The sequence below is a fragment of the Myotis myotis genome, unplaced genomic scaffold, assembly GCF_014108235.1.
Source record: "Myotis myotis isolate mMyoMyo1 unplaced genomic scaffold, mMyoMyo1.p scaffold_m19_p_1, whole genome shotgun sequence".
NCBI lineage: Eukaryota > Metazoa > Chordata > Mammalia > Chiroptera > Vespertilionidae > Myotis > Myotis myotis.
This window is the reverse complement of record NW_023416313.1, coordinates 78,317,694-78,334,131: the sequence shown is the minus strand read 5'-3', so window position 1 is coordinate 78,334,131 and position 16,438 is coordinate 78,317,694. Positions and strand designations below refer to the sequence as shown.

Genomic DNA, 16,438 nt, shown 5'->3' with positions numbered 1-16,438 from the left:
TGACTTGAAAACAGTCTTTCCTAGTCTGGCCTCCCTCTGGGAATATGTCAACCCCACTTGGATATGTGCTGAGAGAATTTGCTGAAGAATGAAAGGAGTGGATCCACTCTGCAGTGGCTCAGTCAATCCACAAGCAGATGGAGAAGCTAAGTGTCTTTATTTGTGTTTTGCATATGAATGCTGACCCTTGTTCTAAGAGTCTGAGCAACTATGTCCCATCCTTAGTACATTCTGAAGCAAAGCAATCCTTTCTTCTCTCTTTTTTTCTATAATGGGACTTTACAATGTCAGGAGATAAAGAAATTATTCAAACCGAATCCAAAGATGTTTGTTTTGTATTTTTCCCCCCAAATAACCTATGTGTTCTGACAAGGATCTTCTGTCACTCACTCACAGCACCTTGGTGGTGTAGAATAGGTCCTCTCTCTTCACAGTGCCATCCGCAATCTTCTCTCGAAGTGCCTTGCCGACCTCCTCCTCATTTTCATAGACGTATGCTGCGTCAATGTGACGGAAACCTACATCGATTGCCACTTTGGTTGCCTCAGCAGCCTTGCTCTTAGGAACCTATAAAATATGAATAAGGAGGGTTGGCAGTTGACTTGACTCAGAGAGATGCAACTTATTTCCATAAGAGTATGTTCACCAGCTGTTTCTACATGTCTCCTGTTCCCCTGTTTGATGGGGCAGACCTTGGCAAGAAACCTGTACACTGGGGGCACAGATTAAACTCCAATATATCCTCTAATCTGAAATGAATTAGTGAAGTGGACTTCACCAGGCAATGTGGAAAATTAAGTCATTCAATAAAGAACTTGTTCCACAGGCCCCGGCACACCCTCTCATTCTCACTCCATGTTTCCCACTGGGGGAATTTATGTTGCCTGTTTGCTCAGCTTTAGCATCTGCCAGATTAAAGGACCTGATTCCCAGTGGAGGAAACCTTCTACCAAGTGACACAGGAAAGGTTCCACCTACCCCAATGCCATGGCTGCCCCTAGTCATTCAGAGCTCACATGCCAGGAAATCCTGAGTTTAACAGCAGATTACTGTATGGACAGTGGTACTTGATACTGCTTTTAAGAAGATAGAGTGGTCTCTGTGATGGTGGCAGGGAGGAGCATGTCTGGAGTTCAGACAAGTCACTAGGGCGGCTCTTGGTACTTGTATGCCTAGTAATAACCACAAATAAACAATGCTAGCAAGTACTAAGAGGGTTAACATGAAATGCGGGCAGATAGGCAGGGGTCTAGTGGAAAACAAAGGCAGGGAAACACAGGCAGGGGCAGGCACTGCAGTTTGAACAAGCCTAATCACAGAAACCAACCATGCAGAAATAATAAACTGTTTCTGGACTCAAAATAGGAGGCATGAGTAAACAAGAGATGGCCTGCAGCAGCAACGTGTACGAACACATAGAAACAGAAAGTTCAGCATAGGAACAGAGAAAGAACACACAGAAACAGGGAAAGTTCAAGTCAGTTGCTGGGCAAGAACAATTGAGGGAATCAATCAGGTGACAACACGGATAGATATGGAAGCAGGCTCGTAGCAAATATATACCCCTGGACTACAAGGGTTTATGGGGCAGCTTATTATTACCACCACTCACCCCCCCCCCCTCCGGCCTTGCCACCCACCAGCCCCCATGAGGGGAGTCTGAACCTGTTTGAAATACATTTTGCACACTTTTGCTGGAATCTTCTGGTCTTCGGAGCTTATCCTTCGGTGTCGTGAGACACGACCCCAGGAGAAAAACCCTTGGCTCACCATTCTGGTTATCAGTTTCGGAGGCTCAGTCAGAAGTTCAACCTCTCCACACCAAACCGGCATTCGATCACCAGACAGGAGGAAGGAAGACTGCAGGGTTCAGGTTCACAGCAGTGCTCGAGGCCTGTCAGCACTTTCTACAGTGCTTCCCTGTGGTTACTAGGACCTTTGAATGTAAGTAGCTGATCAAAAACTCTAGTCTGGGACATCTTCAAAAGTACAGGTTTCTGGGGAAAATTTGGCCACATTTGCAGATCAAATTAACTCATTACAGCTTTGATTGCTAGATTATCTGCTTTCATCTAAAAGTCTGTAAAGTGGATTTGGAGCTGTTCTCATGTCTTTTGCTTTGTTGGGAATATGGTTTGAAATAAGTATGTTTAAAATATGTTCATAAGGGTCAATCTAAGGAATGCCGGTTGTTTGCTTTTCTTGGTTATTGGGGATTGAGGCTTCTAAGAATTATTCATGGGAAATTATATGATTTAGGTAATAAAAGGTATGATGCATCGAGATGCATTTTGAAAACTAGTTATTCCTAAAATTTGTAAAAAGGTTTGTGAAAATTATAAAAGGTTTTTAAGGAAAAATGTTAAATGGAACTAAAAACAAAGCCAAACAATGTGGGCAATTTGCAGCCAGCTTGTAACTAACAAGCCATTATCTACCCCTGCCAAGGACACAAAGCAAATTGTTAAAAACAACAACAAAAACCTCCCTATAGAAAGGGAGGGGCGAAGGGGAAATCAAAAAAGAAGAAAAAAGGCCATTTTACTCTCTAGGCACAGAGGCCTTCAGTCTCAAAGCTTGGCAAGGTAAATGTGCCTCTTGTGATCTCAGAAAAGACCATAAAAAACAAACAAACAGGAAATCTTAAGAATTGATCTGTACCAGAATATTCAACAGAGCACTTTTGGTATCTACAGACAGGAGGGTGTATAATGCCTTGGACCCTCACCCAGACTGCTCTTCAGATTGGTTGGAGGCCCATCCACTAGTATACTTCATGAGCCAGATGTACAGGTTTATTTACTATTCTTCAATAAAGATGCATACTTTAATTGCTTTGATAAATTGGCTTTTCACAATATAGTCAAGGTCTCTCATATAAATTCATTTTGTGAGAAGAAAAAAATTCAGGTTTTGTGACTTTTGTTAAAAGTATTCCTAATTTGGTGCTTTGTTTTTTGGATACAAGGAAACAAAACAATTTAGTAAATTATATGTTTTTCTCCCTACCTGATCCCTCCAGAATTTGGCAATCCATAATAAATAAGTCATAGCAATGTGTTTCTTTGCATGGATTCAATAGGACCAGTTTCCAATGATAGTTTTATTAACCAAGACTTTTGCTGAAGTGTCATGCCTGAGAGAGAAATGCCTGGACTCTGGATGTCACCAGAAGACTTGAAGCCAATGTGAGCACCTTAGAGAACAGCCTGGTATCTTTCTTGGTCACATGATTCAATGTCAGTCTTTCCAGGTAAGGAACGAAGGTTGCTTTCCTGAGAGTTAGCAAGAAAGGAGCCTCAAGACATTTTGGGAACCTCAAAAACTTGAGGAATTCACCCACATCTACATTGCAGGCAACTGGGCAGCTCAGCTTCTTTGCCCTGAGGGGCTCATTAAAGCTTGGTCATGAGATTCCAGCAAAACAGATTTTAAAAGAGCCTATACAGTTCATTACTGTTCTTAATTGTATTCATACAAGCCATCAAGCCAGATTGAAACTGGACTTAATACAATAAATGAATTGGTCTTTAATAAGAATAAGGGTGATTTGTGGGAGAAAGATTATATTTCAACAGACACAATTGTGAGTTGATTCTAATTAATTGTTTCAAAATTTTATCTTATACCCATGAACTGAGCTGAATCTTAAATTCAGCTGGTTTTCTTGCACATTTAGCTACAACTCTCCAGACTAATACTTACTTTTCTCCCATCCTTAGCCTTGGAATCATTGAACACTAAAACACTTTCCCTTGCACTAGACCACTTGTCATCATTCTTGTGGTTCAGTTTGTCTCTACCAGGTTATAAGCACACAGGGAATACCACCTTTAAATACCATCACCACCTCCTTCCATGCCCAGGCTTCATTGTCCCTCTGACAGAGAACAAGGATTTCTTGGCTCTGATGAAAAATGTCACTCCCTTTAATGTGGCATTTGTTTAGTCCTTTTCCAGTTTGTTAAAAGGAAAATTCTATCTTTCATATATAATCTTTTGGTCAAATAAGTTTGACAACGATCCCAGGATTTGAATTTTAAGAAACTAGCTTTAGACTTGTAGAAATCAGAGGAAGTCCTAGTTCTTACCAGAATGATAGGAAAGCCTGCAAGGAAGTAACCTCTGCTCAGGAGGCATGGCATGCTTCTAATACCTACGCCTCCCCTTATGCAGAAGGGCATATAGGCCCTGGAGCTGAGGACTTTTTCTTTCATGCAAAAAGCAAATAGAACAGAGGACTGGGAAGAGGAGGGCTGAAAGAGACTAAAACAAGCACTATTTTCAGTGCCCTTCCATATTCCCAGGCAGGTCACATACCAGACACCTATATTATCAAGGAGATTACCTCACCAGTGGATGTAAAGTCCTAGTCTTAACTAAAGTAGGGTTCCACCCTTTCAATATAAGTCCCTCATTATTGACTGTAGGGAGCGGCTATAGGGTTAAGCCTTGGACTGACCTGTTGGCAAAGCCACAAACAAGTCCCAGCTTAGAGGGCATAGCCCTCTTAGAATAATTAGACTTGACCTTATGAAGCTCCCTAGATCTTATCTGGGTAGCTAATGGGCTGCTGGGGGTGGGGGTGGGGTGCAGCAAGTGCTGCCAAAACAAGTGAAACTCACAAGAACATTGTAACTATGATGACCACTACCTTGTTTACCTCTGGCTATAAAATAAAGGCTCAGCTTGCTGTCTGGGTCTCTCTCTGTGGCCTTAGCCAGGCAGAGGAGAGACCCAGCTTATTCTCTTTGTCTGTCTTTTCTACATCCTTCACCACCCCCCTCAGGCTCACCAAACCCTTGGTTGAGCTGGCCCGCCACAACTGACAGACTGGAGAGGCCAGAATGAAGAAGATAGATCTTTGGATAGCGAGGGCATACGTAAGAATAAGACCGTAGTTTTTTGTATGCTCCTTGGTGTTCTGGGTGGTGGCCACCCCAGAGTTTTGGGTACTGGCCAAACTCTCCCAGCCTTTGGCCTAGAGACACTTCCTTTTAAACTTCCAAACACATTAGAACCATCTCAGACACTTTCAATCAGGGACACGGGTTAGTACAGGTTTCCCCACACCTGGAGCAGGATGGGTGCCTGGTAGGACACACTGGTAAGTGCACACAGTCCAGTAGGTCAGTTCTGTTAAGTGGGATTATTACCAGATCTTGCCAGTAAATGCGACTAGTTTGGCAGATCCTCTTTTGTGGTCACACACAAAGACGCACTAATCCTACATCATTTATCTAGGAGTGGTGCCCTAAACAGAGAAGGGAAGATCACAGAGGATGTCGGACATCCTTTTGTGTGTTTTCATACAGATGGGAAGCACTTCATCCACACCCTGTGCAGATAGCCCTTGGGAAGATTCGACGCATTGGTACACATTCAACACTCATACCCTTAAAGAGAAATGCCTGATTTTCTTTTCTACCTGGGCTTGGCCTCAATATCATCTGGCAGATAGAGAGAGACATGGTCCCCAGAGGGAAGTGTTAACTACAATACCATCTTGTAATTAAATCTTTCCTATAAGAGGGAAGGAAGTAGTTTAAGTTCTCATATATCCAGGCTTTCTTTACTTTAAGATATAATCAAAAATTAAGTCAGCAATACAAAATTGAACTATAGCTCTTGACAGCCTTGACCCAAAACAAAACCAGAGCATCAAAAACCCTAGGAAGTTAACTGGGCCTGGTGCCCACAAAATACCCCTAAACTATCTTGTCATCCTAATAATATAGGACCCCTGGAAGGACAAGTCCCACCAAGACCCAAAGGGAATCCCACCAGGCCCAACCACCATCTGCCCTCTCCAGGCAATGGCAGGGGGATAGTTTTGACCCACCCTGGTCCAGGTATGATTTTCCATACGGGACTTAAAACAAATTAAATAAATTATTCTATCCCTAGGAATCTGGTTGGCCCCTCTTCTCAGCCCTTTGTTTAGCTATTTCCATTACTTATCTTTGGCCCTTGCTTATTAAACCTCCTGATATGTTTTGTTTCTTCTCACATAGGGGCTATAAAACTCCAAATGCAGCCCCAGATGGAAATGATTGCCTTTTACCACAGACCTGCTCCTCCGATGGGACCTGACAATGGCTCCTCAAAAATGCCACTGTCAGCAGGAAGTAGCCAGAGTGGTCATCGCCCTGCTCCCAACAGCAAGTTGGGGTCTCCTAATCAGAAGGGGGACTAAAAAGTTTAACTGAAATTCAGGCAGATATGGCAGGGGTCCAGTGCAAACAAAGGGAGGTGGAATATAGGCAGGGGAAGACATGTCAGTTTGAGCAAGCCTAATCACAGAAACCAATCAAGCAGAAATAATAGAATGTTTCTGGACTCAAAGAGGGAGGCATGGGGAAAGAAGAAAGGGCCTATAGCAACCAGGTGTACAAACACATAAAAACAGAGCAAGTTCAGCATAGGAACAGAGAAGAATATACAGAAACAGGGAAAGTTCAGGCCTGTTGCTTGGTAAGAACAGTTGAGGGAATCAATCAGGTGATGACATGGGTAAATACGGAAGCAGGCTTGTAGCAAATATGTATCCCTGGACTACCAGGCGTTACGGGCAGCCTTTTATTGTGCCCCCTCTCCATGAAGGGAGTCTGAATCTGCTTGTAATAAATTTTCCACACTTTTGCTTATATCTTCTGGTCTGCGGAGCACATTTTTCGGCATCGTGAGACACGGCCCTGGGAGAAAAACCTTTGGCTCACTGTTCCAGTTATCAGTACCACTAGGCAAGAAGGAGTGTAATAACCAGGTGATCAGACCTGTCAGTGGTTACCCAAGAAAGATTATAAAGGCCTTGGACCCAACTGGAGCAAGTGAAGAGAGTCTGTGTTATAAGTTTTGGTTTTGTTGTTATTGCATTTATAGATAGATATATTACTGAATGAATAATCTTATCATGATTAGCATCATAAATATTTTTTAAATCTTATCCAAACTTTTTTGTTGTTAATCCTAACCTTAACTTGAGGATATTTTTCCACTGATTTTTTCAGAGTGATTGGAAAGGAGGGAGGGATAGAGGGATGCTGGGGTCCAGCCCCAGCGGTCCAGGGGTTCCTAAAGGTGTGGACGGTGTCGGTGAAGAATGAAGGACATGGAGACAGCGTTCAGATGATCAGCATAATCAGGTTCTTTTTTATTTCCCTGTTACAACTGTATTTATATTATTTTATTCTATAAGCATGCCTCTATAGTTACATCATGGTATGTTTTGGGTCCTCCTTTGATCTTTTACAGTTTCTTGTTTTATGTTTACAGTTTCTTACCTGACCTTTGCTAAAAATCTTATTTCTATTTAGCTCTGCTGATTTTAATCTTATCTATTGTCTATGTTTCTACATTCTGTTCTAAAGGTTAGTCTCTGTGTTCCATTATAAGGGCTAGTTTGTTATTTCTATTCTAAGGTTACTATTCTATTGCTCCACTATTAAGCTATAAGGAAAAACCTGAAGGAGGTTTTCCTATTCTATGGCCTAAGTCAGCCGTGGGCAAACTACGGCCGCGGCCCGTTTGAAATGAATAAAACTAAAAAACAAAAAGACCGTACCCTTTTATGTAATGATGTTTACTTTGAATTTATATTAGTTCACACAAACACTCCATCCATGCTTTTGTTCCGGCCCTCCGGTCCAGTTTAAGAACCCATTGTGGCCCTCAAGTCAAAAAGTTTGCCCACCCCTGGTACATAAAGGTAATGTAGCTTAAGAGTGATTGTTCTTAGCTATGGTGATTAACTACCTGCCTGGCACTTAGTTTAAGTCTTTCTGCTTGCATAGCTCGCATAAGATTTTTAGATAAGGAGCCTGCCTGCATTGTTTGCAGCGGTATTTCTTTAACTGTTTGATAGTTGTCCTTTTAGCCTTACTGGTAATCTTCCTTGGGACTGCCCTGTGTTGGCGAGTTTTTAGGGGTATAGGCTTTGGTACTTCCTCTGGTTGGTAGACCCCTGGGGATGTGGGCCTAGCAAGTCCTAAATTTATTGCTAACAATATTAGTCTAAGTTCCTCATAAGTGGTACATGGTATTTCTGTAACACTAGGGGCGTTTTACTGATTTATTCCCTTCCCTAGTCCCATTAATCCAGGGGTGGGTAAACTTTTTGACTCGAAGGCCACAATGGGTTCTTAAACTGGACCGGAGGGCCGGAACAAAAGCATGGATGGAGTGTTTGTGTGAACTAATATAAATTCAAAGTAAACATCATTACATAAAAGGGTACGGTCTTTTTTTTCAATAGTTTTATTCATTTCAAACGCAGGCCATAGTTTGCCCACGGCTGCATTAATCCCTAACTCTAGGGAAACATTTCCAGCTGGGGAAACAATCTTTCCCGGGGAGAGGTGGCCCTGGTTAGAACACATAGCACTAAGAAGGAGCAAACATATTAAAAACAGTATGCTATGTACACCAGGTCCCTTGGAACATATGCTGTGCAGATGTTTCTTCCCTGAAGCGACTGTGTCAAGCAGCAAGGATGGAACGGCTTCCAGCAGAGGGAGGGAGAGAGAGAAACATCCATGTGAGAGAGACACATGGATTGCTTGCCTCCTGCATGTGAGGGATCAAACCTGTAACCTAGGTACATGCCATTGAGCAGGAAGGAAACCCACAATGCTTTGATGTATGGGCTGATCCTCTATCCCAGTGGTTGGCAAACTGCCGCTCGTGAGCCACATGTGGCTCTTTGGCCCCTTGAGTGTGGCTCTTACACAAAATACCACATGCGGGTGTGCATGTACAGTGTGATTGAAACTTCGTGGCCCATGCGCAGAAGTCGGTATTTTGTGGACGAGCTACACTCAAGGGGCCAAACAGCCACATGTGGCTCGCGAGCCGCAGTTTGGCAACCACTGCTCTAACCACTTAGCTATACTGGCCAGGGCTCAGCCCAACTTTTAAAAGAGGTCTTTAAATAAATTCCCCTTTTCCCATAGGAAAATATTAGAACTCTGGCTGAAGTCCATTCTCTCTACACCAGGCAATTTTCTGTCTTTCTGTCTTTAGTACTTTGTGTCTTCTGTTTCACATATGGGAGGGGCTGTGTGAGGCTGCCCCTTGGTCAGCATCAGAGCTTTTGTGAAAGGACTGCAGTAGAAGCTTGCCTCTTCTAGTTGAATGGAGCCAATCCCACTGCTCATTAGATTGTCTGTGCCTGACATCAAGCCTCCCTGAAGTTCAGCTCACCTCCTCCTTGAAGTCTCCCCAAAATACTCCAGCTCAAATCAGCCTCCCTCTTTCTGAACGTTTCAGCTTCCCCTGGCATTAGTGATATAAGCGTTGTTAGGTAGCTGTTCAGCCCAGCATTCAGTGTCCTTGTCTAATTGTCCAAATGCCAGGAAAACAGAACTATGATCTGTGTAAACTCCCTCCACTCCTAGCATAGATTTCAATATCAAGTTGAAGTTTACTCTTGACTGTGGAATAGGTTAATTGATTTATTAATTAATAATTACATATTCTACCTGGATTCTTTTGAGAGCCACATACATGAAATAAAAAACTATTGTTTCTTTCTGCCCACCAAGCCAAACACTGGTTTATTCATTCTAATATTTATCTCAGCCTCTGAGGTGACTAAATCAACATGCTGGTTTCACATGCCAGGGTTACATGAGGCTGACCTATAGTCAGCATCAGAAATGCTGTGAAAGGAGTGAGAGGACAAGACACCTGAGTCAAATCAGGAAAATCTATAGTAAGAGCAAGTGGGTACAGGAGGTGCCCAGAGAGCTGGCGGCTGCTCCTCCCCTCACCACTCAGGCACTGCCTGTGGGCAAGTCAGCAGGGCATGTATAAGGCCTGCCTCGGATGGCCAATGGTCAATGCCTAATGACTAAATCTGAGACACTGAGTTTGCACGCTTCCAAAAAACAGACCTGACTGAACAAAAGAAGTCACATGCATGGACGCTGGACCATACTTTTTGTTGTTATTAGTCCTTACCCCAAGATATTTTCATTGATTTTTAGAAAGCATAGAAGGAAGAGGGAGAGACAGAGAAACATTGATGCTAGAGAGACACATTGACTGGTTGCCTCCCGTACATGCCCCAGCAGAGCAGGGGATCAAGCCTGCAACCAAGGTATATGCCCTTGGCTGGAATGAAGCCCACAAACTTCAGTCCACAGGCCGACCCTCTATCCACTGAGCCAAACCAGCTAGGGCTGGGCCCTACTTCTTGTCCCTGACCTGACTTGCAGTAAATTGCCGATAAGGTTGGGGGAGTTGCTTTTACAAAAAGAACTCTGATTAGTATGCAAAAGAAGATTCTATATATTTTACTTTGTACTTTTTGTATTCACTAAGCAGATGCACATGTTGCTTCTATTTTAAAACATGTTTTTATTGATTTTAGAGAGAGAGGAAAGGAGAGCAGGCGAGAGATAGGAACATCCATCAGCTGCCCCTGACAGGGCATCTACAGTAGCTGCAACAGACATGTGCCCTGACCAGGAATCTAACCAGTGACCCCTTGATGCATGGGGCGATGCTCAGTCCACTGAGCACACCAGCCAGGCACATGTTACTTTTATTCTTGTGAGGGGATTATGGGATCTTTTGTCCTATTCTCTGTCTTTAATGAGAGTAATAAAAGTTGAATATAATGTATGTAAGATATACCTTGTGCTGAAAGTATAACAGTGGAGACATGGATAATTATGTCATTGCAAACAAACTTCCCTGTCTCAGGGCTATTGGTGATTGATATTTAATGTCGTAGCTCTACCAAGATGGAATGGCTTTACCTCTGTAATTTATCGGGGCAATCCCTCCCTAGCAACCCCAAAACTGCCACTTCCCCACCGTGACCAGAGTTGGACACTAAGTGCTTTGCCATACACTATGGGGACATGTGGATAATACATCTGATGAGAAGCACAATTCTGTCTTCACTGTTACTGTGCCTTCTCAGGCTTCCTTTCTGGATGCCTAACACTAGAATGATAGTGGCTCCTTGTAGGACCAAGGTTGCAATGACAGAAATTCAGTAGGAAATATTTCCAGTCCCACAAACCCACAGCAAAGCTGCCAGAAGCATCATGTTAATTGTCCCCTCCTCCTGGGCACTCTGCCCAGCAGGGGTTCTAACAAAGCTCAGAGTGACTCTGACTGAGGGGGAGATGGGTCCAGGAAGCACAGCCAAGCTTAGAATTAAACAAGTTAGAAATGAGAAGAGGCATAGCACTTACCTGGGCTAGTTATTGAGGAAGTAAAGGTAATGCATGTAAAGTACTTAAAATACATGGTAAGCATTCCATATACATTAAATAACCATAACAGTAACAATAATAATAATAATATAATATAATCCACCCTCAGAATTATCGCCTCTGACTCTGACTCCTCAGAGGCAACAGCTCATCATTCCACTGAGTACAAAGCCAGAGGTGGTGAAATGGAGGCCACATGAGTCCCTCCAACCTGCCCCCCCGCCCCCCGCCCCTGCATGTACTAGGCCCTGGTACGGCTGTTTGCATTTAACCCGCTGGTCCCCTGGGTTTGACTTACACCTTCCGAAGCAAGAGTGCCAAATCCAAGCACAGGCATGAAGTGTCCATCATTCAGTTTCACAGAGTGAGTACGTTTGGGGTCCATCTCCGTTTACAGTCCTGGCTAAGCTGACTGACTTTCCTTCCTTTTCCTGACTGCAAGCCAAGTGGAAGGCGAGGCTCCAGCTTCATTTATTTCTGCCAACCACCAGTGAGGCGGGGCTGGGATTGCCACTGCCCAGATTCCACAAGGAAACCAATTAATCACTTTGTACTTCTTCTAGGTCTGGGCAGGCACAGATCCCAGAAAGAGCGTATAGAAATGTCACCCACACTACAGGAGCTGGGGACTGTCTCTCCAGCATTGCTCACCCTGGGCTCCTAAGTTAAAAAACAACAACACACAATTAACCATGTCAAGTTGTACTTGATAGTCACAGCAGACTTACTCTACAAGATGCACAATAGTCACTAGGCTGGTCATCTCTAAACACTCATTCTACTATAGCACCTTAGTTAAGTTCCTCACCCTTCATTTGGTCAAAAATACCAGTTAGCCCTGGCCATTGTTTCTCAACAGTTACAGTGTCAGCCCATGCACTGAAGGGTCTCAGATTTGATTCCAGTCAAGGGCACATACCTGGGTTTCAAGTTCATCCCCAGACCCTTCGGGGCATGAAGGTATGTAGGTGGAGGCAGGGGCAACCAAACCAATCAAGGTGTCTCTCTCACATCAGTCTCTCTCTCTCTCTCTTCCTCTCTCTCCCTCTCTCTCCCTCTTTCCCTCCCTCCCTTCCAATCTCTCTAAAAAATCAATGTAAAAAAAAATGTCCTGGGATCAGGATTAACAACAAAATACCATCAACAAAGACTTTATACAGAATTTCTTGAAATGAGCTCAATGCCTGGTCTCCAGCACACATAACAAAATTCCTTAGGAACCCCAGCCCCCAATTTCATTATCTTTTGCCCCATAACAAAACCTCACTCCACCTTCTGATTTATCTATGTCTTTTTCTTTTAATCTTTTTGGCAAGAAAATAATTGTCTGACATCCAGCGTAAATTTCTGTAAACAAATTTTGAAAACAAATTGGCCTTTGTTTCAGTTTTGCCTCCTTGTGGAACAGCCTACTCAAGCAGTCCCTTGTTCTCATCAGCCCTATGACCCTGACTTATCCGAAAAGCATGTGCTCCAATCCGTATGCTTATGACCTCCTGGAAGGGTAATCACTCTTTCCCATGTGTCCTCACATTGTTATAGCGACTATTAATACCATTCAGAAAACTCCATTAGTGAAATTACACTCTCAACTAATAGGAAACTTCTGCTAGATAAAACCCCTAAGTGAGAGCATCCTTAGTGTTGCTGTGTTTAATGCTGCCATTCCGCCAAGCTTCCCCCATGCTGTGTTTATTTGCACAGTTGGTGTTTTGCAGCCAACCACAGGATGTGACATCCTAATGTATCTTGTTTCAACCCATCCCTCTGGCTGGTCCAATTCAGAATTCCACCAGATTCTATTATTCCATGTATTCAGTATTTATCACAGCTATACATTTATGTGTGTACCTTCTATATTTTCATTGTAAAATTAGGGCTAAGTTCTGTGTAAGGCCACAAGAAAATTCTCTCTATTGATGTTAATAACCTTGAGACCGCCATTCAACAGGTTATCAATTGGCCTAATTCTTCTCCCTTGCATGATTGACCTGTATTTTGCACTAAATGCCTTGTTGAAGTACAGAGACATGGTTCCTTCTTTCCCTCCTTCCTGATTCTTCAGCCCAGGAACTTCTGTGTCAATTTCTTCCTCAGTAAAGTCCTCCCAGCCTCCCAGGCTCCCTACTTCTCTGCTGTGAAGGTCTCATAAAACTTGCATGTAAACATCATCCTAAAACATTTTTAGAGATTGATATCACGCCTGACAGTACGGTTTGAATAATCCAGCTTCCCTTTGCAACTGAAAAGATCATACCTCTCCTATTTTCTAAGATTTCTCAAAGGCTGCCAGTGAGAGAGGAGGCTCTTAAGGAGCTTAGGGTCCATTAGAGGAACAATGGGTCCATCATGAAGGCCCAAGTCCCTGCCTCCTGGTATTTATTCCTTGGTGTAACACTCTGTCCTTGAGTGTGGGTGGTACTTGCTTCAAATTAATAGAATATTAAAGTAAAGGAATATGATTTCCATTACTAGGTTATATGAGATTGTGACATCTACTTCACTAATAAACCCTATTGTTTCTCAGCTGGCATACTTGGATAAAATAAGGGGCCATGTTAGAAAGGCCTACATGGCAAGGATTTGGGGGTAGCTTTTGGATACTAGCCAGCAAGCAACTGAGGCCTTCATGCTAACAGTCCCCAAGGAACTGAATTCTGTCCATCACCACCTTGGATGCAGACACTTCCCCAGCTGAGTCTTCAGATGTGACCCCAGCTTTGGCTGATACCTTGGCTGCAGCCCATTGGGGAATCTCAGTAGAGGATCCAGCTTAGCTGTGCCATGCTACATAACAAATTATTACAAAACTAGAGGCCCAGTGCATGAAAATTCATGTACGGGAGGCAGTGGGTCCCTCAGCCCAACCTGCCCCTCTCACAGTTTGGGAGCCCTCAGGGGCAGGAGGCGACCTGGTGATCAGGGGAGGTGACACCACCATCATACCTCTGCTGCTGGCAGCACAAGCCTGGGCAGGCCCTGGTTACCTGAGCCTCGGGCGGCCCTGGGCAGCTTGGGGGCTGAGGGGAATGGGGCACTCTGGAGGCAGAAAGGATTGGGTGCCGCCATCTAGTGACTGTGGGTGCTGCCATCTTTGAGGGCAGGGCAATCAATTAGCATATTCCCTCCTTATTGGCTGTGGGTGCTGCCATCTTTGCGACAGTGTGAGGGTCAATTAGCATATTCCCTCTTTATTAGATAGGATTAGCAGCTTGAAACTAATTCAGGGAGACAGGTTAAAAGGCAGTTATAATTCAGCATAAGGAGATAGGACATAAAGATTCCTAGGAGACCATGTGATAGAAGGCAGGTAGCCCATCCCAAGTGTGTTAGAGATACTTTTACAACGGCCTCTATATGGTTTTATAATGATGTCTGAATATTCAAGAATTGTATGAAAGTGTACTTCATTAAAATACATATTTAATTGAGTAGCTATAATGTGCAAGACACAGTTATAGGCATTATGAAAAAAACACACAAAGTAATCTCTGCCTTTGTAGAGATGACATTCCATTAGTAAAATAATGAACTGATTAATATAGAGAATGAAGATCATGTTATATGATGAGAAACACTGATTGAGAGAAGTAGCTAGTGCAGACCTTTGCTAAGTATGAAGCGATGGCACTGCGACATTTCTTCATCTGTATAACAGACTCCTAACCCCCCTCCTCCTTTGAGAATCTACAATTTCTAATTTTTCTGGATGTTGGTGCACGTTTTCTCCCCCTTACTTACTCCCTCTCCTATTTCCCATGAAAGCCAGTACTGAATAATAACTGCTAACCACAGTACCCAAGTCCTAAAAAGACAAAGTAAGACTTTTTTCCTCCCAGAGCAAATCCCATTTGTCAGCACCACCCTGTAGCTGCACCGAGAGAGATGCTTGCTGAGTTTTCTCTCAGGGCCCTGCAGCTAGGACCATAGAATGAGAGAATTTTTCTTTCCCATGCTGAGTCAGTTACCTCACAGGAGGAACAGGTGTACCAGCCCTTCAGCATCGAATACCATCTGAGAAAACACAGGATTATTTTCAAGAATTTAGCTGGAAGGGAAGAACAATAATTATTGAAACAAAAGCTAAGAAGAATTGGATGCAGTCCAAGTTATTCTAAAAGGAGATTTAACTAAAGAGAGGACAAGGTTCAATTAGTTCTCTGAAGCAAAGAGTGATTCAGGGTCATGAGAAAGATATGAATATACCTTGCATGGGGATACAATGTCACCCACAGACAGGATCCTGCCTGTACAGGTGGGAATCCATTGTGAAACAATAAAAAGAAACTTTCAAGGATAGACTTGGAACCCATTTCAACTTGACTCCACCACCCATATGAACAGAACAGACAAAAAGATGGCCTTTGGGCTGTTAACATGACCCCTAAAGAATCTGGTTAAGTCCATGCCCCTTCTCACTGGCCCACAGGGGCAAGGTCATTCTCAACACCCTGCCTCTGTTCTGAGGCTGCTCTCTGCCCTGACTCCCCAACCAGTCCCTGCTCTGGCCCTCTGGCTGCCTCTCCCAGGGCTTCCATTGCAAACAGAGACTGCAGCCCAACACGGGGTCTCCTTATACTTACGCCCTGCGGCTGGAACATTATGACAAGGCCGTCGCCAAGTTATTAGCTAGGAGACCAACTGAGTCATGCAAGACTTGAAGTCCCAGGTGAGGATTCCCCCAGAGCTGCATGGGACTCCATTCTTCCCCCGACTTGGGTCTCAGTTCCAGGGTCACCTCCTCAGAGAGGTCTTCTCTGCTGGATCACTCTACTCAAAGTAGCTCTTCTTCATCTCATACCTGTTTTAATTTCTTTGGCACAATTGCCACTCTCTGAGAAGATCTTACTGAATCATTTATGTTTTCAAGCATATTGCATCATCCAACACTAACCCGTGCACCCAGAGAGGCTCCCAGCACGTAGGTGGTGCTCGATAAATATTTGTGGAATGAATGTGATTGACCTCTGAGCATAGTTACATTGGCTAGTTGTGTTATTCTCTGTCCTGAGATTCTGTGAACTCCAAACTGTTTCTAAATTCTTATTAAAAGTTGCATCCTACACTGTGCTCAGCTCTGGGGAACTGACAGACCCATCTCACACAGGATCAGAATAACAGCAATTTTCATCCCTCCACTCAAGGCCCTATTGATTACAGCAGTGACAGTTTTCAGCAGGTACAGCCATGCTCCACTGAGCGACATATCT

General features: G+C 43.6%; 1 protein-coding gene across 4 annotated transcripts in view; it reads right to left on the bottom strand.

The window, feature by feature from the left end:
• The window catches only part of LOC118672630 (aldo-keto reductase family 1 member C15-like), a 31,250-nt gene extending 15,181 nt beyond the window's left edge, over nt 1-16,069 (bottom strand). The window contains exons 1-4 of one of the 4 annotated variants that reach the window (XM_036342215.1): nt 15,812-15,827; nt 15,197-15,276; nt 11,527-11,888; nt 400-567 (exon numbers count right to left, since the gene is read on the bottom strand). In XM_036342215.1, the coding sequence (XP_036198108.1) occupies nt 400-567; nt 11,527-11,613 (255 nt within the window). In that variant the 5' untranslated portion in view covers nt 11,614-11,888; nt 15,197-15,276; nt 15,812-15,827. Of the gene's footprint in view, nt 1-399; nt 568-11,526; nt 11,889-15,196; nt 15,277-15,811 lie in introns of all 4 variants that reach the window. The other 3 variants (XM_036342216.1, XM_036342218.1, XM_036342225.1) reach the window with 3 other exon arrangements.
• Between the last annotated feature and the right edge of the window lie 369 nt (nt 16,070-16,438).